The sequence below is a fragment of the Delphinapterus leucas genome, chromosome 14, assembly GCF_059928025.1.
Source record: "Delphinapterus leucas isolate spDelLeu-1000000601 "Yukka" chromosome 14, BTC_Dleu_Yukka2, whole genome shotgun sequence".
Lineage (NCBI taxonomy): Eukaryota > Metazoa > Chordata > Mammalia > Artiodactyla > Monodontidae > Delphinapterus > Delphinapterus leucas.
Window position 1 is genome coordinate 838,856 of NC_143142.1, and position 22,087 is coordinate 860,942.

General features: G+C 57.1%; 1 protein-coding gene across 1 annotated transcript in view; it reads left to right on the plus strand.

Annotated features, from left to right (window-relative positions):
- The window catches only part of GALNT9 (polypeptide N-acetylgalactosaminyltransferase 9), a 90,845-nt gene that overhangs the window by 23,763 nt on the left and 44,995 nt on the right, over positions 1-22,087 (plus strand). Inside the window, exons 2-5 of the mRNA XM_022597937.3 lie at positions 657-837; positions 16,291-16,457; positions 18,498-18,672; positions 21,831-22,028. Coding sequence (XP_022453645.1) covers positions 657-837; positions 16,291-16,457; positions 18,498-18,672; positions 21,831-22,028 — 721 coding nt within the window. The remainder of the gene's footprint in view (positions 1-656; positions 838-16,290; positions 16,458-18,497; positions 18,673-21,830; positions 22,029-22,087) is intronic.

A 22,087-nucleotide genomic window follows, 5' to 3' on the forward strand; every position in this document is an offset into this window, starting at 1 on the left:
TGGTCAGGGAACTAGATCCCTCATGCATGCCGCAACTAAGAGTTCGCATGCCACAGCTAAAGACCCCGCGGCAATGAAGACCCGGGGCAGCCAAAATAAATAAGTAAATATTTTTTAAAAATAGCTTTTGCTTCTTAGAACAGTTTTGGGTTTATAGAAATGTTGAGTGGCGGGTACAGAGAGTTCCCATGTAGCCTAGCCCCGGCCCAGTTTCTCCTGTTATTAACACCTTGCATTAATGTGGTATATTTGTTACAATTAATGAACCTGCACTGACGCATCATAATCACTGAAAGTCCGCAGTTTACATGAGGGTTCACTCTCGGTGCCGTACTTGCTCTGGGTTCGGACAACTGTATATGGACATGTACCCACCATTACAGAATGATACAGAGTAGCTTCACTGCCCTAAAAATCCTCTGTGCTCTGCCTAGTCATCCCTCCCCACAAACCCCGGCAACCACTGATCTTTTTACTGTCTCCATAGCTTTGCCTTTCCTGCAATGTCCTAGAGCTGGAATCCTGCAGTATGTGAGGAATTTGCAGAGTTTGCACCTGAGAAAAGGGCCTTTTAGGGTGAGGCTGGGAGAAGGGCGGGGGAAGGACACGGTAGGTCCTGGGACATGCCTGACCCCCTCTTTTCTCCTTTCCGCCAGGGCTCGCCAAGCCCATCGGTCTGGTGGAGGGGCCGGGCGGCCTGGGCCAGGGCGGCATGGCGGCCACACTGCGTGACGACAGCCAGGAGACAGAGGGCAAGTTCGAGGAATACGGGTACAACGCACAGCTCAGCGACCGCATCTCCCTGGACAGGACCATCCCTGACTACAGGCCCAAAAAGTGAGTACGCTGCCCCTCCCACAGACACCTCCAGGCAGCCCCCCGCAGGCCTGGGCTCCTGGCACCCAGATGTTCACAGGATCTGCTGGACAGGCAGAGCGGAGGGAGGGGTGCCCTGGCAGGTGGGGCACCCCCCATCCGTCTTCTCTTCTCCGGTTTCTCTGCTCTCGGCCATGGGCATCTTCTGCAGGTGCCCAGTACAGGAATGAGGCTGCTCAGGGACGGCGCTGCCCAGGAAGCTGGGCAGTGCCATCGCCGATGCTCCAGGTGCGACCACTTATACAAATGACACAAGTGACAAGTGACACAGCTTGAAGCATAGTCTCTGCCAAATGCGTTTGTCCTCCCGCTTTTGGTGCAGGAGCCGTGATGGTGGGTGGAGGTTCTGCTTGAAATGAGCATCGCCCGTGTCTAAAAGGCATTCCATTTCTGTCACTTGCCTGTAAACCCCTGTCCCCCCCATTCCCAAAGCCACAGCAGTTGATTCGTCAGAAAAGTCAGACCCCTCGATGGCTGTGCCTCGCCTTCTGGTCACTCAGGACTCCTGGTCTCAGATCACTGCATCCTGTAGTAAAGCAGAGGCGAGACTGGAACAAAACTCCGTGTTGAGTGGACCTCATTGCTTTACTAACTTCTGCCGAGCAGGGCGCCTGCACCCTGGACATGCAGCCAGGCTCCTTTCTGTGGCCCTGCCTGCAGCTGGCAGCCTGGAACAGGAAAACACTTTCAGCAGCACCTTCTTCCTGGCAGGGGCTGCAGTGCAGGGCTGGGCTGGGCCGGGCAGCCGTGTGGGCAGAGTTGCCGCTCTGAGTCCTGAGTCCGCGGAGCAGCCTTCAAGGAAAGGTGGGTGGGGGGTGCGGGGGAGTGTCTCCTTTTAGCGCCTGTCTTGGTTTGCCTCTCTTCCAGTTGTGGCTTCTGAGACAGGACTCTGGTTTGGGAAGTGGTCCCAGAAGCCCTGGGAGGGGGTGGGAAGGCTGACAGGGAAGGGCCCGGAGCACGAGAAGGTGCATCATCGTTGCGGGTACAGGTGGTCGGCTGCGGATCAGCTCCACTGGGGACACAGGGCCTCGGGGCTACCCCAGCCCAGGGAGGACCAGGGAGAGGTTCTCACAGACTCCCTGTTCCTCCAAGCTTGAGGGCTTGCTGTGCGAGGAGTGAGGTGAGATGCCCAGAAACGAGTTTCTAGGGCGCTGGGGCAGGGCTGGCAGTGAGCGCGTGGCCGCACCAGGGAGTGCTGGGGCCTGCAGGGGTGCGGGGACCAGCGCGTCTGCCCAGGTTCCGTGCTCTAGCCGCAGCCGGGATGCGTGGTGGGAACTGGCTGACCTGAGCTGCAGAGTGGGAGGTTAGGCTGTCTCGTGACTCCATTTCTGTCGCATTATACCCAGAGAGCCTGGAGCAGGCGGCTCCCCCCCCGCCTTGACCACCGCGGCTCGTGATGGCGCTGTTTCATTTTCATGGTTACTGTTGATTTAGCATAAGTGGTGCTGCTTTCCATTTGCAGCGACGAAATAAAGGTGCCGTTTTGAATTTAAAAAATGCATTTAGGTGTAAAACAGGCCAATTTGGAGAAACATACAAAGTAAATAACAACGCAGGTGGTGCCGAGATGTGACGGCCACAGACCTGAATGAGTCAGGGGCTCTGAGGGTGTGTGAGTGTGTGTGCACGCGTGTGCGTGTGCATGTGTTTGAGTGCGAGTCGATTTCTGAAAGCCCCCGTTGTGTCCTGACTTTTGGAGGATGAACTAAGTTGCCCACCAGCAGGGTCAGCACAGCTGCTGGCGTTTAGCTCTGAGCGCCTGGGCAGCCCTGGTGCGGTTCGGGGGACCCCCCAAGGCCACCCTCAAGTTCAATAACTCACTAAAAGGAGTCATAATGCTCAGCAAAGCTGTTACACACGTGGTGCAGTTTGTTATCGCTGAAGGACACCAGGCAGGAGTTTCCAGCTGGCCCTCATGGTGGGGCTCACAGGGACGGTGCCTGATTACCCCCCAGTGGGGCGTGAGCACGCTGTGACATATTGCCAGCCGCGGGGCTCCCTCGAGCCTTTTGTTTGTTTGTTTTTTCCCTTGAGCCTTGGTGTCTGGGTTTTTACTGGCTGACCTCAGTCTCCAGCCCCTGCAGAGGTCAAGCCGAGACCCCAGATGAATCCCACTGTAGCAAAAACCACCTGGCAAGGCCCCAGGCCTCTAGGTGAAGGTGACGCTCTTCTCAGGCAGGATGTTCCAAGGGCTCAGAGGTCACCTCCCAGGAGGTGCAGGGCATGCACGAGCCAGACCTGTTGCCTTGGCCCCTTCCTGTGCACGTGGTCCTAGTGGGGACACCTCAGCTGACTTGGTACGGAAGTGGCGCCGTGCTCCACCTTCCTGAGCCACGCGGCACATCGGGTCACAGCACCCCGTCCCTGTGACTCCGGGGGCTTGCAGCCCCTGGACTTGGGTCGGAGGCAGTGGGGGGGTGTTCTTCTGCTGCGTCTCCTCCTTCACCTCATAGCATTTGTTGTCATAACTGAAGAAAGCCCCTTCTTGCCCTGTTTCCCAGAGATCGTGTTCTTTTGGTGGTCCTGCAGAACCCTCTAGAAGCCCTCCACGCTGCCTCTGCATGGCTGGACCCCTTGCCCAGTGGGCATTGGGCTTGAGTCCAGTCGTGACCAAGTTATGATGAAGCTGAAGCCTCTCTGTGACCCCCTGAATCCCCCCAGGGCCCGCTTTCAGAGCAGTCCCAGCCCACAGGGGTCCAGCCCACCACCCCCAGCCCTGGGCCAAGGGCAGGGGTCTCCCAACGGTCCTGCCGCATCTCGCAACATCAGAGCAGTGGTGCTTACAGAACAGATGTGCGTCTGCGTGTAGCAGACGCTTGTCGGTCGCCTCCTCAAAATCCAGTTCTCTTTCTTCGGGCAGTAGCTCCCTGTTTCCATGTGGGGACCCACGGAAACTTCCCACCCCTGCTGCAGGGTGGGTCACATGACCAGGGCTAAGCCAATCAGAGCTCACGGTCCACCAGCCACAGTGATTGGCTCAAGGAGATCACATGGTCTAGGCCAGTCCAGCATGAGCCTTGGAATTACCTGAGGCCATGGCGGGGAAAATCAAGATTTTCCCCAAAAGTAAAACTGTAAGTTTAGGAGCCTGGGGATCTGCACTGTCTTATCATCATGAGGGGAGAGCTTGAGCTCCCAGGGCGCACTTGTGAAACCGAAGAAAAAAATCCGGTTGCAGGGCATGGCAGAGCTGGGATGTGGGGAGGAACTGGGTTCCAGTGCTATGAGCACCTGGATCCAGCTGTCCCTGAAGCCACTTGCAATAAATTACAAATAAATTTTAAAAATAAGTCCGCTAGACTCTGCAGTAAATTAGTATACACACATACACATATATATTTTAAATTTTTTGCTTAAGCAAATTTGCACTGGATTTTCTGCTTTTTAAGCTGAAAGGGCTCCACCTGATGTGTGTGGTGTGTCACTGCACACTCTCCTGTCCTCGGGAGCACTGTCCTCCCATGTCTTGCTGGGCCTGGGATTTGCTCAAGCAGCAGGAGCGATTCTGGCTTTCCCTTTGAGGATTCAGATCCCCCGTAAGAAACCTCAGCCTGCCGAAATAAAAACTGACAGAGTGATCAATCCCAGTTGTCACTCTCACGTCACAAAAGAAGACATCAGGGCGAACTTTGAAAGAGCTGACCTTTACAATCTGCCTTAATTGATAGAAACCCGCTTTACAGAAACTCTGATTTGAAGGGGCGGAGCTCTCTGCCTCCCTGAATTAGAGAATGTGGATTTTATCTAGTTACTCACCTGGTTGTTTATATCCCATTTCTTCCCAAAAAAGAAGTGAGGAGGGTTTGGCACCAGGCGCGTGTGCAGACCACCCCTCCTACCCCCATAGGCGATGTGGCTGATGAATCAGACGTGGAAAGGGGCCTTCCCACGCCCCTTCCCTCACGCCCCTCCCCCCAGTGCTCTCCTGTCCCACAGGCTCTGCCCGGGGCCTCTCTGGAGCTTGCTGTCGCTGTCACTCGACCCAGAACTTCCCTCTGCACTCAGGGGACTGCATCATGGGGATTATTCAAAGCAGTGACAGCCCTCATGAGAGTCTCGCTTAAAACACGGGCTCCAGTCCCCCAGGGGCCTTTCTGACGAGGAACTGGGGTCTTCTCATGAGCATGACCAGGCATCCAGTCTTCTATATTTGGAAGTGAGATCTTCCCTGACCTTTAGTCCTCCAACAGGAATTCCCCTTATTGCCTACCATTCTGGGGGCTGAGTTGGTAAGACTTAAAACCCAGTTTGAAACAGCTGAAGCAAAAAAAGGGAATGTATTGGCTCAGGCGCTGAAGGGTAGGCTTTCAGGCACGGCTTGATCTAGGGGATGCCGCTGTTAGCCATCAGCTCTGCCTGCCTTCAAGTCGGCCCTTGGGTCAGTCAGGATCCTGGAAGGAAATGGGTGACATCCTCAAGAGGGATGTGGGCAGAATCTAGGAGCCCCACGAGGGATGTTGAGGCACCCAGGGAGCGCAGCAGTGGCTGAAAAAGCTGCTCAGTAAAATACAATATCCTGGTGCCTGATGTTCTGCAGTGGGGGGCGTCAGAAAACTTTTCCTGAAAAAGGCCGTGTGTAAAAACCTCCCTGTTTTTCTTTACTCTCACAAGACTGCCACACTCACAACACTTGTGACATCAGATGTGTGGGGCTTTCCCACACCAGCCAATTCTCCGACACCAGCTGGGTGTCCTACACTTCGATTCAGTTCTGACACTCTCTGCCTAGAGTCGGCATCAGACCCCACAGGTGCAGGGCTCAGAAGCCAACCTCAGCTCCAGGCTCTGCCCCGGCACTTGTGACCCCTGCTCGGCTTCAGACACTTGCTAGGACTGCTCACGGAACTTAGGGACACTTGTGTTTACTGGCGTGTTCTAGAATGGAGACGCGATGAAGGACACGGGGGAGGAGCCGGAAGAAGCGCTGCACAGCGGGAGGCCTGGGAGGGTCCTGAGCACAGGAGCGTCTGTCCCTGAGGAGCCGGGGTATCCCACCCTCCTGGCACTGGATGTGTTCGGGACCCCAGAAACTCTCCAAATCCCGTACTTCAGAGGCTTTTACGGAGGCTTCATCACGTTGGCATGATCCATTTTTAGCGTCACTTTCAGCCCCTCCTCCCCAGAGGGTGGGGAGGAGGGGCTGAAAGCGCCAACTTTTTTTTTTTTTTTTGCGGTACGCGGGCCTCTCACTGCTGTGGCCTCTTCCTTTGCGGAGCACAGGCTCCGGACGCGCAGGCTCAGCGGCCATGGCTCACGGGCCCAGCCGCTCCGCGGCATGTGGGATCTTCCCGGACCGGGGCTCGAACCCGTGTCCCCTGCATCGGCAGGCGGACTCTCAACCACTGCGCCACCAGGGAAGCCCTGAAAGCGCCAACTTCTAATCGTGGTTCGGTCCTTCTGATGACCAGCCCCCAACCAGGAGTCCACCCAGAGCTGCCTCATTAGAACAAAACTCCCTCCCGTCAGCCAGGGACTCCCAAGGCACTCGGAGCTCAGTACGAACACTCCGACCTCGCCCTTCGCCCTGGAGGTTCCAAGGCTGCGGCTCTGTGTCTGAGAAGCGGGCTCAGAGACCAGTGCATGTTTCTCATTACTTCATGAGCCAGACAGTACATGTTTCAGGCTTTGGGGCCTTGCGAGAGCAGCCACAGCCAATAGGTACATGAACGGGCATGGCTCTGGCCCCAAAAACTTTATTTGCAAATCCAGGAGGCAGCCTGTTGTGTGGCGTGATTTCCCCCAGAGTCTTACCTTCCTCACGTCACCCGGTGTGACCGATCGTATTTTCCAAAGGTGGACGCAAACCCCTCGTCTGGAACCTTGCCCCGCCCGCATCAAGAGGTGGAGACAGTGTCCGTCCCCTTGCAGTCAGGGGGGCTTTTGAGGCTGGTCATCCCATCGAGGAGGGCGGACGTGAGGCTGTGGAGCTCTAGGGCTCCCCGCCAGCCCGGCAGGCGCCCTGGACCAGGGGCCGCCACGTTGTGCGGAAGCCCCCGCGCGCTCCGGCAGAGCGTCCATGCGGCCAGGCGCCGAGAGCCGGCGCTCAGAGACCCGCCAGCCGGTGCCGCCTCAGCCCCACCCGACAGCCCGCTCCACAGTCCCTGACCCGGCACTGCCAGCCGAGACCTGGCAGGGGGCCGCGGTAGGAAACAAGATGACCACGATCCCGCGCTGAGGATGCCTGGCGCCGCGGGAGGAGGCCTGAGGCTGGCGCTGCAGCAGGCTGACACGCGGGCTTGCGAGGCTCGCTCGCGGGCACTGGGGGAGCCTTGCGCTCCGCAAACAGCAGCCGCTACGCGTTGTCACACGTCGGTGGCCGTGCCTGGTGCTTAGGAGGCCCTCAGGAAATATGCATGGAGGATTAAATGAATCAATACATAAATGCAAGCTCTGTCTACGCCTGTTTGAAACTTTCAGAGTTTGGTTTCCTGAACAGCCTTTAGCCCCCGGAGCCCATCCATCCAATCTGGCAGGTGCAGTCATCACAACACACGCGGGTGGAGGAGCGTGTGCGTGTGTGTGCAGGCACACGTGTGTGGGCATGCGTTCCCACCTCAACTGGCAATTCCATCCACTCTCAAACCAAAGTTCTCTCTACCTTTCTCCATTAGATACATTATTGATTTCCCTTTGTCTGGAGGTAGATAACTTTTCTGATTAAGCGGTGGCTTTAATTATGCCACAAAGCACATAACAAAGATCTTGATTATTAAGACTGGCCCACGGGATAATGGAAGGAAGACTGGCAAACCCAAATTAAACGGCATCGTAAAAATGAACGGCCTTGTCCGAGGCCCCGTCCTGCATTCCCTTGCAGTGATGCCCCCGCCCCACCCCCCGTTAGGGCTGGAGAAGTCTCAGTGCGTATGAATCGTCTCTGCTGCGCATGGCTCGGCGGTCAAGTGTAATGAGTGCGGATTTAGGGGATGGTGATCGCGAGGCACTGGAAGCAGGCACCGCATGCCACGTGCCAATCCGGCTCCACATGGGGGCTCTGATGCCACCGGCATTGAGGGTCTGCAAGTGGAGGCAAGGGTCCCAGATGGCGGGATGGAGAGCACGGTGCTGTCAGGGAAACGAGCTGGTTTCTTTCCTCCTGCTGCAGCCAGTAGACCCCCTTCCCTTCCCACCAGGCCCAGGAGCTCAGGGAAGGAGATGCTTGGGGAGGGCGGGGGCCCCTCAGCTGAGGCTGCTCCTCCGCCTGGGATGCTCACCAAGGGGAGCAGGCCCCACCCACTCACCCTCCTGTGTGCCGGGCTCTTCCTTAGAGCCAGCTGGTCCCCCTGCAGCAGGGTTGGAGGCTAACAAAGCCAGACAGGAAAATCGGAGGCCACCTGCCCCGTGGCTCCGTCTCAGCTGGGAATTTGCTGGGAAGGGGGAGCCCACTCAAGGGCCCCGTGGAGGGTCCACTCAATGTGGGGCTGCCCCAGATCCCGTCGGGGGCCGGACAAACAAGTACCAGGGTCCCACCTCTCCCTTCCCTTCCACTGTCCACCCTAAGGGCTTACTGATGATCCCCAGGGCCCTGCTGGGGCTGCTGGGGCAACAGAAGACACCTGCGCTGAGCTGGACCCTGGCATGGGGCGGGTCATCGGCCTCTGGCCCAGCGGCCCCAGGGACTGCCCTAGGGAGTGCCTGGAGGGGATGGAGGTCACATGCCCTGAAGGTCGCACACTTGGGCCCCGATGGACCTCACTGCCCAGGCAGAGACACTCCAGGTGGGCGCAGGGGTCCTCTGCAGCACTGCACCCAGGGATGTGTGGTCTGGCCACCCTTGCAGTCCGCTCGCTCTCCTGGGCACGAGCAGGCCTCCAGGCAGCCAGACGGCGACCGTGCCCATAAGCACACGACCCCACGTGTTACTGTCCCACCTGGCTCCTATGAGGGGTGTGTGTGAGGGGCCTTTCTGTGCACGGTCCAGTGTTCTGTTTCTGACCGGCTTTTGCTCTGAGCTCTGAGGGTGGCGTGTGTGCTCATTTCTCCTTGAACACGTGGTGCAGTGATTCTCATGCATCTCAGCCCAAGTGTCTCTCCAAAGGTGCGTGTGGGTCGCCCGCAGCTGTGAGCGAGGGCCTGGGTGTGGAAGGGTGAGTCTGAGATCCGTACTCACCCTTAGCTCCGCGCACAGGCTCCTCCAATGAATATGAGCCATTAATGTCTCCACAGAGTGTGGCTGTGCGTAAGGTGCCCGTGAGGGCGTGCGTGTGAATGCATCATGGGCACGTGTAATGCGCGTGTGCACATCTATGCTGTGTGTGTGCAGTTGTATGTATATTTGCAGTGTTTTACTTGTGTGCACGTGTGCTTGTGCACGTGTGTAGTATACGCACGTCTGGGTGTGTGCACGTACATATTGCTTCTGGGAGGTCTTGCAGCCAGCTGCCTGGACGGATGGGTGGACTCAGGCTGGGAAAGACAAGACCCCAAAACAGGAGGCTCTGGCGTTCCTCGTTGCTCAGGTTTCCTCCTCTCCACCTTCCCAAGCAGCCCCTCTTCTGCCGGTTTTCCGTGGGGCTGCGCTGTCTCTGTGCCCATCAGGATTCTGCCTTGGGCTGGCAGGAAGGCCAGGTGTTGGTGTGGGATGCACTGGTCTGGGATTCCAGGCTCGCATCGATGTTCCCAAGAGGGCAGGAGCGTGTCAACCCAGCAGGCTGCTGCTGCCCGGAAGGCATCCCCACTCCCCGGTGACGTGCTTCCAAGAACCCTCCTGACAGCTGTTCCCAGCAACGTCCCTCTCGGTTTCCGAGGGTACAGCTGCCTGGGTCTGTGCTCAGCCCAGACCCGTCTCCTCTGGCAGGAGATGGATGTGTTTCCTGTTGTCACAGGCAAAGCTTGCTGTCCCCCCGGGAGGCCACTGCCACTTCATCCCCTCTCTATCCTGCATTTCTTTCTCCAGCGGCACAAAGGGCGTCCCCATAAATTTCCATCAGTGTCGCTGCCATGGCCCCGTTTCCCCGGAGGCCAGGTGGGACGCGGCGTGCGACGCATTCCAGTCACGACCTCGGAAGTGGCTTCGAGAGCCCGTAACCGCGCCTGGTGCTCTGTGGGTGTATAAATCCTCTGTGAAACGGCTTGGTGGTTGAGGATGTCCTGCTTCTCGGGCTCCAGATAGGACATGCGAAGCCGAGCCAGAGCCTCTCTGGGGCCCATAGCCCAGCCCCTCCTCCGGCCTTGACCTGAGGGGGCGGGCGTGAAGCCGGCCAGCCTGCGGGAAGCGTCCAGCGTGTACCCAGCCCCGTGCGGGAAGCGTCCAGCGTGTACCCAGCCCCATGCGGGAAGCGTCCAGTGTGTACCCAGCCCCGTGCAGGAAGTGTCCAGCGTGTACCCAGCCCCGTGCGGGAAGTGTCCAGCGTGTACCCAGCACCACGCAGGACAGCATGTGTCCGAGAACAGGACGGAGCCGCCGGACTTTGGGGAACGCACCTGTCCTGGTTACGATTGCTGCTTAGTTAGCTGCGTTAAACCACGTTTTAATGTACTGAGGGGCAGGAGGTCAGGCGGGGTGCAGGGGGAATAGCCTCTCTCAGCAGTACTTCCTGAGACCTCGGCTGGGAAGGTGTGATGGGGGCTGCTCAACGGTGGGGGCTGGAATCATCTGGGGGGGCAGCGTGCACACGCCTGGCAGCAGATGGACGGTCCACCCAAGCACCCACACGTGGACCCTCTGTGTGGCCTGGGCTTCCTCACAGCGCGGCGGCCTGGGCAGAGTCCTGTGCCTCTCTGGTGCCACGTGGCCCCAGAACAAAGTCCCAGCACACGAAGCCTTGTTGCTCTTCGTGACTCAGCTCAGAAGGCACGTAGCACCCCTCCCCTGTGTCCTGTTGGTGAGAGGCCGCAGAGCCCACTGTCGTGCAAAGGGAGGGTGGCAAAGTCCCAGGGGACTTGGGGACTGTCGTTGCAGCGTCTTTGGAAAGCATGATCTACCACAGCACCCATCCCGGACTGTCATGAGGTGATGTCTGAGGGCACAAGGGCTAGATGACATTCCGAGGGAGGAGTGGGATTCCCCTAAAAAGAATGGATGTTCTGTGTCACCGAGAATGCTTTCAGATGAAAAACCTAGCAAGTCTGAAGTGGCTGCAACAATCCCGGGATTCCTGATCTCAGATAGTGAGAAGTCCACAGCTCGGGGTTGGGGGGGGGCAGAGTTGTTCATTGGTGGTTCAACGACATCATCAGGGACCTGGGCTCTTCCCACCTCTCTGCTCTGCCACGCTCAGTGCATTGGGCTTATCTCCTCATGGTCACAATATGGTTGCCATAGCTCTCAGCATCACGTCTTCACAGGCCAAATTTCCAAAGGGCTAGAATAAATATGTTCCTACATCTTGTTCCTCTTTAAGAACAGAGGAATCGTTCCCAGAGCCCCCTACAGACATCCCCTCCTGTGTCCTGGGCTGTCTGTGTGTCTCACCTTGCACCATGCAAGGCAAGGATGCTTTCCTGCTCCTTCTCAGAGCCCCTCCAGTGTTTAGTTTGCTCAGTCTTTGCCTCTCAGGATGGCGGGGACACCCAAGTCTCAAAGAATGGGGTTTGCCGAGAATTTAGCTGAGGAGGTTGGCAGTTGGCTCTCTCCTCCTCTCGAGGCAGCCGAGGTCCCAAGCTGGGACTGTCTGTGTCCTAGACAAGGACAGGGTTAGGATGAAGCAGCTGGTGTCATCTCTACCAACAATGTGAGAAAGCCCCCAGCTCGCCTGGACGGGGATGTCCTGAGACAGGGTGTGCAATGGCCAAGGCCAGACTAACGTCTGTGAGCACTGGACCCACTGGTCCCCTGTCTTCCCCTCTCGGCTTGGTCTGGGACTCTGGGGTGCGGCTGACTGGGCAGACCCCTCCTGAGGGGCATTCACAAGTGTGTCTTTGCATCATGCACATGTCAGGACCTGTGCAGGATCAGGACTGACAGAAGATCCATTTCAAATTGGCTTAAGCTGGAAAAAGAGAGAGAAAGAGAGAGATGGGGAGAGAATGTATTATTCCTGCAACTACAAAGTCTGGAGGAAGCACTGGCTTCGTGTAGACTTGGATTTGAGGCTCAGCTGATGTCATCTGGACCTGGCATCTCACCATCTCTCTGCTCTGCTATTGGCCTCATTGACTTCATCATGACCACTGGATGCAAGATGGATGCAGCTGCTCCAGCCTCACATCCTATCTCCCCAAGGCCCCAGCCAACCTCTCCATGGCTCTGTGTGTCTGTTCCTGAGCCTATTGCTGAGCTGCCTGGTTCAGACCCAATCACGTCCCCCCTGCTTCATCCAGGGGCTGGGATTCCACCCAGTGACTTAGAATGTGACAGTGGGGGGTGAACCACACGTGTTATGGGGGACAAGGAAGAGACTGAGCAGGACCACAGCAGACATCCACAGCCTGAGATAGGATGGACAGGACTCCGGCTGGAGTTCGATTTTCAGGGGGAGGAAGGGACCTAGGGAGTGTTGCACTCCAGCTAACATCAGTCACCGGGCACGCTGGGCTGGGTGCCGGGAGCCTCATGATGCTGGAACGGTTGCCAAATCCCAGCCCCGCCAGGGCCAGACCCCAGATCCTAGACCAGGGCTTCTCACGGGGCGATTTCACCCCGGGGCACATTTGGAGATGTCTGGAGGCATTCTGGGTTGTCTCAACCTGGGTGGGGGCCACGGATGCTGCTAAGCACTGTATCACACACAGGATGACTGCCACAACAGAGAATTATCTGAATTATCCAGCCCCAAAAGTCCATAGGGCTGAGACTGGGAAACCCTGATCTGGATGGATTAGACGTGGCTCATCCAGGACTGGAGAGACCCCCAAATAAGGCAGATGCCCCAAGTGGGGCGGGGGCACAGCCCTGTCAAGGGCTCATGGGTGTGTGTGTGTGAGTGTGGGCATGCATGTGCCCATGTGGTACGTGCAAATGTATCCTCAAATTCAGCCCGAGGCTCAAGTTTAGACTTTTAACGTCTCCCTCACACAAAATTATTCAGAGTTCCGACACATGTCGCAGATTTAAACGTGCACCTCATGCCCCACCTTTGATTCCACCAGGAGCTGTGAATGGAAGCTTCTTAGATGTTGTGGATTGAAGCCCATGGAGCGTCTGCCGTTCTAGATGCCGTGAAGCAGTGACCAGACAAACAGGGGGCCCTGCCTGGGGGCTCCCAGCCCAGGGGAGAAAGAGCAGAATAGCGGTCAGTGACGTGGCCGCGTGGGGGAGGGCGTGCAAAGGCCCTGAGGCAGGAGCAGGACTGGCGTGCTCCTGGAGGCACTGGGGCCACGTGGAGCCATTGAGTGAGCAAAAGGAAACAGACAAAGAGGTCAGGTCAGAGGGGGCCCAGCTCACACATCCTAGAGACCACGCCCTTTCTCAGCGGACGGTGAGCGCATCCAGGAAGAGGGTCAAGGGAGAGGTGGGGAGACCACAGTCAAGGCAAAGGCTTTGCCAGAGCAGGTGGGCCAGAAATGAACCGTGTTCATCACTAAGGGGAGCAGGTGGGGGGCAGCAGGAGGGAGGGCTCAGGGCGATGTCGTCTGGTTCTCTCCTGACCTGTACCTGTTAGCTTCAAGTTTGAACGTAGAAATGTTACTCGGTCAAGTGGAAATCTTTAAAGTGTATCACCCGTCTTCCTTCAGTTTTACGGTGAACCAAGAGCCTTGGCGTGTGGGAGCGCTCTGGGTCTCCCTCCACCTCCGGAGGCTCTGGGAGGGGGTGATGGGGTCCTCCTGCCCCAGGGCCCGAGTTCCTCTGTCCCGGCCTCTGCCCCACTCCTGAGACCCACCCTGGGTCACCAGATTTACAAGCTCGCAGAGCCGCCCCCTTGCTGAACTCTGATTCTTTCCAATCACCATAAACGTGGTTTATTTTCTGTCGGACAGGAACAGGGCTTTCAATTACAGAGGAGAACCTTCTGGCTCCGCTTAGACCGACTTCTTCCAGGGCTGCAGTGTGGCGGCCAGTTTTGTTTCCCCCGCCCCACCGAGTGCCTCCCGGGCTTCAGCGCAGGGACAGTCCCTGCAGGGTGGGAGGACATTGAGCCCTGAAACTGAGGCTGATTCAGGTGCAGAAGGAAACCCAGAAACACAGCACCTCCTGCCCGGAGGAGGGAAGCAGGGACATCGTGGGACAGTCCCACCCAGTGGCTGCCGGAGCTTGTGCGGGTGCAAAGGCAGGACAGGAGGACTCCAGCCTAAGGTCAAGTCCAAGTGCGCTACTGGCCAGGTACCTGGGGTCAGAGGGGTCGGGGGAGGGTGGTAATCTTCCTTGTCTTCAACGGGGCTTTAGTCTTGGGTTTCTTACTTCCTCACTGACGTCATACCTCCCTGTGTGTGAGGAACATCCCCTTCGATCTGCTCAATATTTACCGATTGATTTTTAATTTTTTGGCCTGCACAACTCGGCTTGCGGGGTCTTAGTTCCCCCACCAGGGATTGAACCCGGGCCACAGTAGTGAAAGCACCAAGTTCTAACCACCGGACCACCAGGGAATTCCCTCTGCTCAATATTTAACACAACCAATTTTTTTTTCAACTGAGAAGGGGATTATATTATAAGGAAAACAGATTATTTTTAGGCAAATTTGTGGTGGACCAAAATGAGCCGTATATATTGCACAATTTCTAATTTAAACAACCATTTGTAAGCTGCACATGTTTATAACAGGAGTGATTTGTTACGTGTAGATGAACACAATAAAGTGAGACAGTGCATCGCCCCATGGGAGACGTGCCCACACACTCCTGCCGCACCGGACGGCCCCGGTCCTAGCCTGGCTGGGCCCTCCTTAGCCTTTGGGTCTCGTTAGGGGCTGAATTGTGTCCCCCGACCCCAATGCACAGGTTGAAGTCCTGACCCCAGGACCTCAGGATGTGACTGTGTGTGGAGACCGGGCCTTTACAGAGGTGACTGAGGCAAAATGAGGCCATAGGATGGGTCCTCATCCCATAGGACTGGTGTCCTTAGAAGAGGAGATGAGGGCTTCCCTGGTGGCGCAGTGGTTGAGAATCCGCCTGCCGATGCAGGGGACACGGGTTCGAGCCCTGGTCTGGGAAGATCCCACATGCCGCAGAGAAGCTAAGCCCGTGCGCCACAACTACTGAGCCTGCACTCTAGAGCCCACGAGCCACAACTACTGAGCCCATGTGCCACAACTACTGAAGCCTGAGCTCTAGAGCCCATGCTCCGCAGCAAGAGAAGCCACCACAATGCGAAGCCCGTGCACCGCAATGAAGAGTAGCCCCCGCTTGCCACAACTAGAGAAAGCCTGCACGCAGCAACGAAGACCCAACGCAGCCAAAAATAAATAAATAAATAAATTTATTAAATAAATAAATTAATTAATTAAAAATCACTCTATTTGAATTGTGTTTATTGTAAACTGCACACAGCAGAGCTGTGTGTGACTGAGTGAATGTGTGCATGTATAAGTATGCTTTAGTGTGTATGTATCTAACTTCATTGAAAAGCCTCTAAAAAAGAAAAAAGAAAGAAAAGCCTCTGCCATTTTGAGGAGAGAGTAAGTTTGTTTGCATTTATTGTAGCAGCCAACGTACTTGATTGGGTGCCTTCTGTCTTACTTTATTTTTTGTTCCTTTTTTCCCATTTCTCTAGTTTTGAGAGCTCCCTTTGCCCCTTTGTGAACTTATTCCACTGTCACTGGCCTCATCCCACATGCAACATGGAATATTTTGCTTTCCCTGCCCCCCATCTTTCCCCCTCCCACAACCTTACAGCCAAGATAAGACCTTTGGAAGAAGATACTTCATTCTTCCATTTCACCCTCGATGCTAAGGTTGGGCGGAGGCCACGATTAGACTGTCCTGTGCAGGCATCTCTCCCGCTTCAACAGCCCTCGTCTGGCACTAGCGCTCCACCCTCCTGGGCAGCCCAGCAGTGTCTACTTAGACCCCACTTCAGGGGACAGTGGCCGCCGAGCGCAGGACCCACCCAGTAGATGCCACGTGTCCAGCAGCAGCCTGCTCCGTGACCACCCGGCGCTCAGGTAGAGCTGGGCCTCGGGAGCTGACATGGGCTCCGGGCTGGGCTCTCTCCCAGGCCCTCCACTGGGCTGCACTGTGAGATGACTACCATTCCTTTCATCTCTCTTCCACGCCTTCCAGGGGCATCAAGGAAGAATGCTCTGTGTGATCCCAGTGGGACTTTAACCCCTTAAAGTGCAAGCTCCCTGCCTCTCTGCAAGGAGACAGCAGGGTTCAGGCTCAGAGCCTTGAAGTCCAGACCTTCTGCGACAAACATCATCGTGCTGTTCCTCTCACCGTGCTCGGTCCTTTTCCATCTGTGGCATTGCTGTCGCCCTTCCACTGGAAGCAGGATTGAGAACTGGTCCCAGGGGGCATCCCGCGGGGGCACCAGGCTCCCACCTCCCCGTCACATCCCGGCACGGACCACTGCCCCCAACCCTGTCTCTCCCGCAGGTGCAGACAGATGACCTACTCGGACGACCTGCCCCAGATCTCCGTGGTGTTCATCTTTGTCAATGAAGCCCTCTCGGTCATCCTGCGCTCCGTCCACAGCGTGGTCAACCACACGCCCTCCCAGCTCCTCAGGGAGGTCATCCTGGTGGACGACAACAGCGATAACGGTGAGTGGGACCGGACCGGCGCCCCGCGAGGGAAGCATGTCAGAGCCCTGGAAGCCAGCAGTCTGAATTCGGGCTGGGAGTCGGGCCACACTCCCTCCAGGGGCTCCAGGGGAGGGTCCTTCCTGCCTCGCCCAGCTTCTCCCGGCTGCCGGCATCCCTGGTGTCCCGGGCTTGGGGCCACATCCCTCCCACCTCTGACTCCACCTTCACAAGGCCTCTTCCCGGTGTGTCTGTGTCTCTCCTCTTCTTCTAAGGACACTTGTCATTGGATTTAGGGCCCACCCTAACCCAGAAGGTTTTCACCTCAAGATCCTGAACTAGTTATATCCACAAAGATCCTACTTCCACCTGAGGTCTCATTCTGAGGTTCTGGGTGGACCTGAGCTGTGGCAGGGTGCTATCACTCCTCCAGCCAGGAAGGCCCCCAGCGTGTTGAGTTCTCCCATATGCTAATGGCACCTGGACAAAGCTGCAGTGGGAGCCTTGCTGGTGGGGAAGCTGGACTGGCGCTCACGGCCGGAACCTGGGCCATTAGCGTGGCCCTGTGTCAGCCTCAGTCCAGCCCAGCACGCTGTCCACACCCAGCTGGCACAGGGGCTCCGAGCCCCTCACAGGGGTCCGGAGGTGCCCCGCCTGCCCCCGTCTGCGGTCCCCACACCGAGCCCCTGGCGCGCTGAGCCGGGCCTGCCGGCCCCTCCTCGTCCCCAGTCCCTCCCATCACAGCAGCCTCTCCTCCTCACCTCGGGAGTCGGGGGGCGGGTGGAGGAGAGCGGGGCGAGGCCTCCCAGAGCCCTCCAGGATGGCCTGAAGGAGCTCCAGCCCTGCGTGTGCTCTGTGTCTACGCGGGGGGGGGAGAGCCCCGCCTGACACCGTCAAGGGAGCAGGGAGCGGGTGGCCGGCACCGGCCTGCGGGGCCCTGGAGAGGGCGGGACAGAGCACAGGAAGGCTGCTCCAGGAGCCCCTGGCTGCTGCGGCTGGGGGCACCCCTGGGACCAGGGCTGCCCTCGCAGGAGCGTCCACTGGAGCCTGGTGATTGAGGGGGAGGGATGGAGACAGGCCACCCCTGCACCTGCCCAGCCGACCCGGAGAAGCTCCCGCCTCACTCAGATGCCCACTCGCTTTTCCCCTTTTTCTTTTCCCTAAAGTCTGTTACTATTGTGACTTACTTTGTTGCTTGCACTTTTGGCCGTGGGGAGCTTCCTCACGTAGACGCCTGCGCCCTCGTCAGTTTTTTAATAATTTACTGAGTTGAAATGCTCATAACATACAATTAACCATTTACAAAATAAGTGTAGAGTTCAGGGGTATTAAGTACATTCACGTCATTGTGCAACTATCGCCATCATCATGTCCAGAACATTTTCACTTTCCCAAAGTGCAGCTCTGTCCCCTTTAAACACTAACTCCCCGGAGCCTGTGCTCCGCAGCGGGAGAGGCCCGCGTACCGCAAAAAAACAACAAAACCCCCCAAAACCCCACTAACTCCCCACCGCCCTCCCCCAGCCCCTGGCACCCAACACCCTGCTTTCTGTCTCTGTGGATTTGTCTGCTCTAGGGACCTCATATAAGTGGAATCACACAGGATTTGTCATTTGGCTACTGGATTACTTCACTGAGCGTAATGTCCTCAAGTTTCTCCATGTAGTAGCATGTGTGAGAATTTCCTCCCTTCTCAGGCTGGATCACGTTCCATTGTATGGATGGACCACACTTTGTTTATCCATCCATCTGTCCATGGACTGCCTTCCTTTCTACAGCTGAGTAATTCAGCCCCGTTTTCTCCTGTCTTTATAACACGTGCCTCTGTCTGAATTAGTCTGGCTTGATTGTTCATTGTCTCTCCCGCTGGAATGCAGCTCCGTGAGGTGGGCTCTTATCTCTCCGAGGTCCCCCCGCAGCACCCCGAACCCACATCCAGCAACGGTGGGTCCTCTTAAATGTTTATGAAATATGGATCCAGGGCACACAACGACAGTGGGTCTCAGTGACCTCAGGCCCTCCCGAGGTGTCACGCCCGAAACATCTCTGTGTCCCCCACAGTGGAGCTCAAGCTCAACCTGGACCAGTACATCAGCAAGAGGTACCCGGGCCTTGTGAAAATCGTCCGAAACAGCAGGAGAGAAGGCCTGATCCGGGCTCGGCTGCAGGGCTGGAAGGTCGCCACGGCGCCTGTCGTGGGCTTCTTTGACGCCCACGTGGAGTTCAGCATGGGCTGGTAAGGGCGGGGCTGGGCCCTGGGCGGGGTCGGCGGGGTCTGCTGGTGCCTGCAGGACCCCCGCAAAGAGGATGAGCCTGGCAGGGCCGGGGGCAGCTGAGTCCAGCCACGTGGCCACTCCACGTTCAGCTCCTGGACCCAGAACCCTGTTTCTGATGCGTATATATGAAGATTGATCTGTATCCCCACCTTGTCCCCAAAGGCATTTGAGTTGGCCACTCATTCCAGCAGGTGGGAGTCAAATGAGGCTGTTCACGTGACCTCAGGCCAGGGGAATACACAAAGGTTGGGGGCAGTTCCTGCATGAACACGTGGTCTGTAGGGTCTCAGTTAACGGAGACCTAAGTCTAGGGCACAAGTTGGAAGCAATTTCTCATCCTTATGGAAAATTCTAGATCAAAGCGCCCACTCATTTTCTCCCACCCATCCATGCAGGGGTGAGGTGGGCTTCTAGTGAGAAACCTGGAGGGGGATGTGGCCAGGGGAGTGGCAGGGATACCTCAGTGACGCAGGAGCATCTGCGTGAGATGATCTAGAGGTGCCCCGGGGCCCGTCCCGCAGGAAGGCTGGGACGTCTTGCTTTCAGGGCCCAGCCCAATCCAGGCTGATCTCATCTTGGGCTTTTTAACTGAATTACATCTGCCAAGACTCTATTTCCAAATAAGGTCCCCTCCCAAGTTCCAGATGGACAAATCTTTGTGGGAAGACACCGCTCAACCCTCTCTCAGCTTCTGGGGGCTCCAGGAGTCCCTTGGTTTGTGGCCGCGTCCCTCCAATCTCTACCTCCATCTTCACACGGCTTCTCCTCTGTGTGACTGTGTCTCTCCTCTTCTCTCTCCTAAGTACCCTTGCCAGTGGGTTTAGGGCCCACCCAGGTCACCCAGGATGATTCCATCTGGAGATCCTTAAGTTAAACCCACAGTGGGAGGGTCTGCAGGGGGTCCACATGGGCAGGGAGTATGAGCCCTGCACCCAGGGGCAGCCTGAGCACCCACCAGATGAGCTGCAGGGAAAGGTCAACCCTGGGGTGGGTGGGCAGCTTGCCCTGTTTCAAGAGAAACTAAACCTCACCCTTTTTATATCAAATCGCCCACATTACACCTTCAAACTCTGTGAAGCCTAAACTAAGACGTTCACTGAGATACTCCCTTGCGGGAAATGCGAGGGCTGCGAACGCTGTAAGGAGGTGTTCGTGGTGGACGTGCTGATCAAGTCCCACAGCGCCTGGCCGGTATCCCCAGCTGGGGGCCACGAGGGTCTGGCCTTCGGGGTCTCTCAAAGTTCTTGGTTTTCCTAACGGCTCCTGCTGGTTGGACCAGGGCTTTGATGCCTGGTCGGCAGGTGAGTGGAGCCCTCTCCTCCACGTTCCCTCCACTCTCGCTGTGGCATCTCAGTCACCCCAGGACCATGAGTTTGTTCTCAGCGCTGCTTCTGTCCCAGTACGTTCCTGACGGAGATTCGACTTCTTTCTGCTTTGACTTCCCCTGCTGGCCCCCACTTCCCTCTCCTCTGCCACCCTCATGAAGCGAGTCTTCTTTTCCCATGACACCTGTCACGTTCTATCGTTAATGGCGTGCTATGGTCTGCGCTCCCCACCAGGGTCACTCCATACCGTTGTGCACAGCTGCACTTGGAGGCCTTTCTGTCCCTCTAATGTACGTAAAACTCCCTGGAGCATTTGGAGGGCATTTGGGAGAATCACAAGTCTACCACATTAAATGCAACTTTAATTTTCACAACTGAAAACCCAGTTATCCATCTGCAAATAGCCCTTCCCTCCAAGAATTGCCTCCACAAAGATCCTGCCTGATTAGCAGATGTGGCATTTGCAGAGAGCTTTTCACTTCTGAAGCACTCTGCTAACAGTAATTAATTAAGCCTCCTCATGAAGCTGAAAGGCAGGTAAATACCAGGCTGTCGCTTGGAAGCACAGGAAGGAAGGCGGGCCACGTGGCGCATCTCGCCAGGGTCAGAGAACTGCCCCAGCCCCACCCTGCCCCCGCTGTCCCTGCCTGAGCTTGGCCCCCTGGCCCCCTGTAGCGTTCGTCTCTCTGGCTGCCCCGTCAGTGGGCTGCTCACAACCACGTTGAACTCCAGTTCAGTGACAGGCCCTCGGGCAGCATCTCATCCTTGCAGTAGACAAGGCCGTCTCTGGGGTCAAGCTGCACCTGCTTGCCTCTTGGACTCCTGCAAGGAGAATCCGCAACCGACAGCCCATGTCCTCTGGTCCCTCTCCTCCCCAGCTTCACTGCCTACACTGCCCCCATCTCTCCACTCCAGGCCCCTGGCCCGCTCCCCAAGTGCACCAGCACATCCCAGGAGCTCAGCACTGGCTGCTCCCTCTGCGTGGAACGCCCCCCGCCCACCAGCTCTCCCAACCACCTGCTACATCCTACACTTCCTTCTGTTCACCACCCAGGGCAACGTACACCAGGCACCCTATTTAAAAGTGCAATTCCAAATCCTCCTTACTTGCTCTCTTTTTCCACCACAACAGCTATCACCTCCTAATATATTATATCATTTATTTATACGTTATTGTCTGTCCCCTGACCCCCACCCAGTCAGGGCTACCACATACTGTTGTGTAGGTTGTGCACTGCACAACAGTACCTGGTAGCCTTTCTGTCCCTTCAGTGATTCCTAAGTTCCCTGAGGCATGGATTTTTTTTTCTTTTCTAGTTCGTGAATGTACTCCGGTGTGTTAAAACAGGGTGTGGCACATAACAGGTCCTCAATTCATGCTTGTAAATGAACGTACGGCCACCCGTGTGGGGAAGGAGGGCCCGGAAGTGGGATGCACTGGAGGGGGAGGCTGAGCTGTGAAGGGACAGACTGAGTTGACCCACAGGGCCTCTGGAGCCAGGACGGCCCCATAGAGGTGCCAGAGATTGGGCCCAATCCGTGTGCCCGTGTCCATCAGTCCTTAGCCACGGGCTGGCCCGGGAAGGGCGAGACCTCGGCAGGTGGGTCTGCAGCCCAGGCGACCCCGGGGCTTCCAGAGGTGAAGCCCTTGGATCCACCGTCCACAGGCGCCATCAGACCCAGGTGTGGCCGCCTCCCTGAAGGAGGCCTGGCTCCGGCCCCCTACCTGGGGGAATGGGGCGGGGGGGTCCCGGCATCCATGCCCTTCCCCATGGGCATGCACTGCCCCGCAGGGCCGAGCCCACCCTCTCGCGGATCCGGGAGGACCGCCGGCGCATCGTCCTGCCGGCCATCGACAACATCAAGTACGACACATTTGAGGTGCAGCAGTACGCCAGCGCAGCCCACGGCTACAACTGGGGCCTCTGGTGCATGTACATCATCCCGCCCCAGGACTGGCTGGACCGTGGTGACGAGGCAGCGCCCATCAGGTGAGCCGACCCCCGGGGCCCCTGGGGCAGGGCCTGCCCTGGAAGGAGCCAGGACAGTG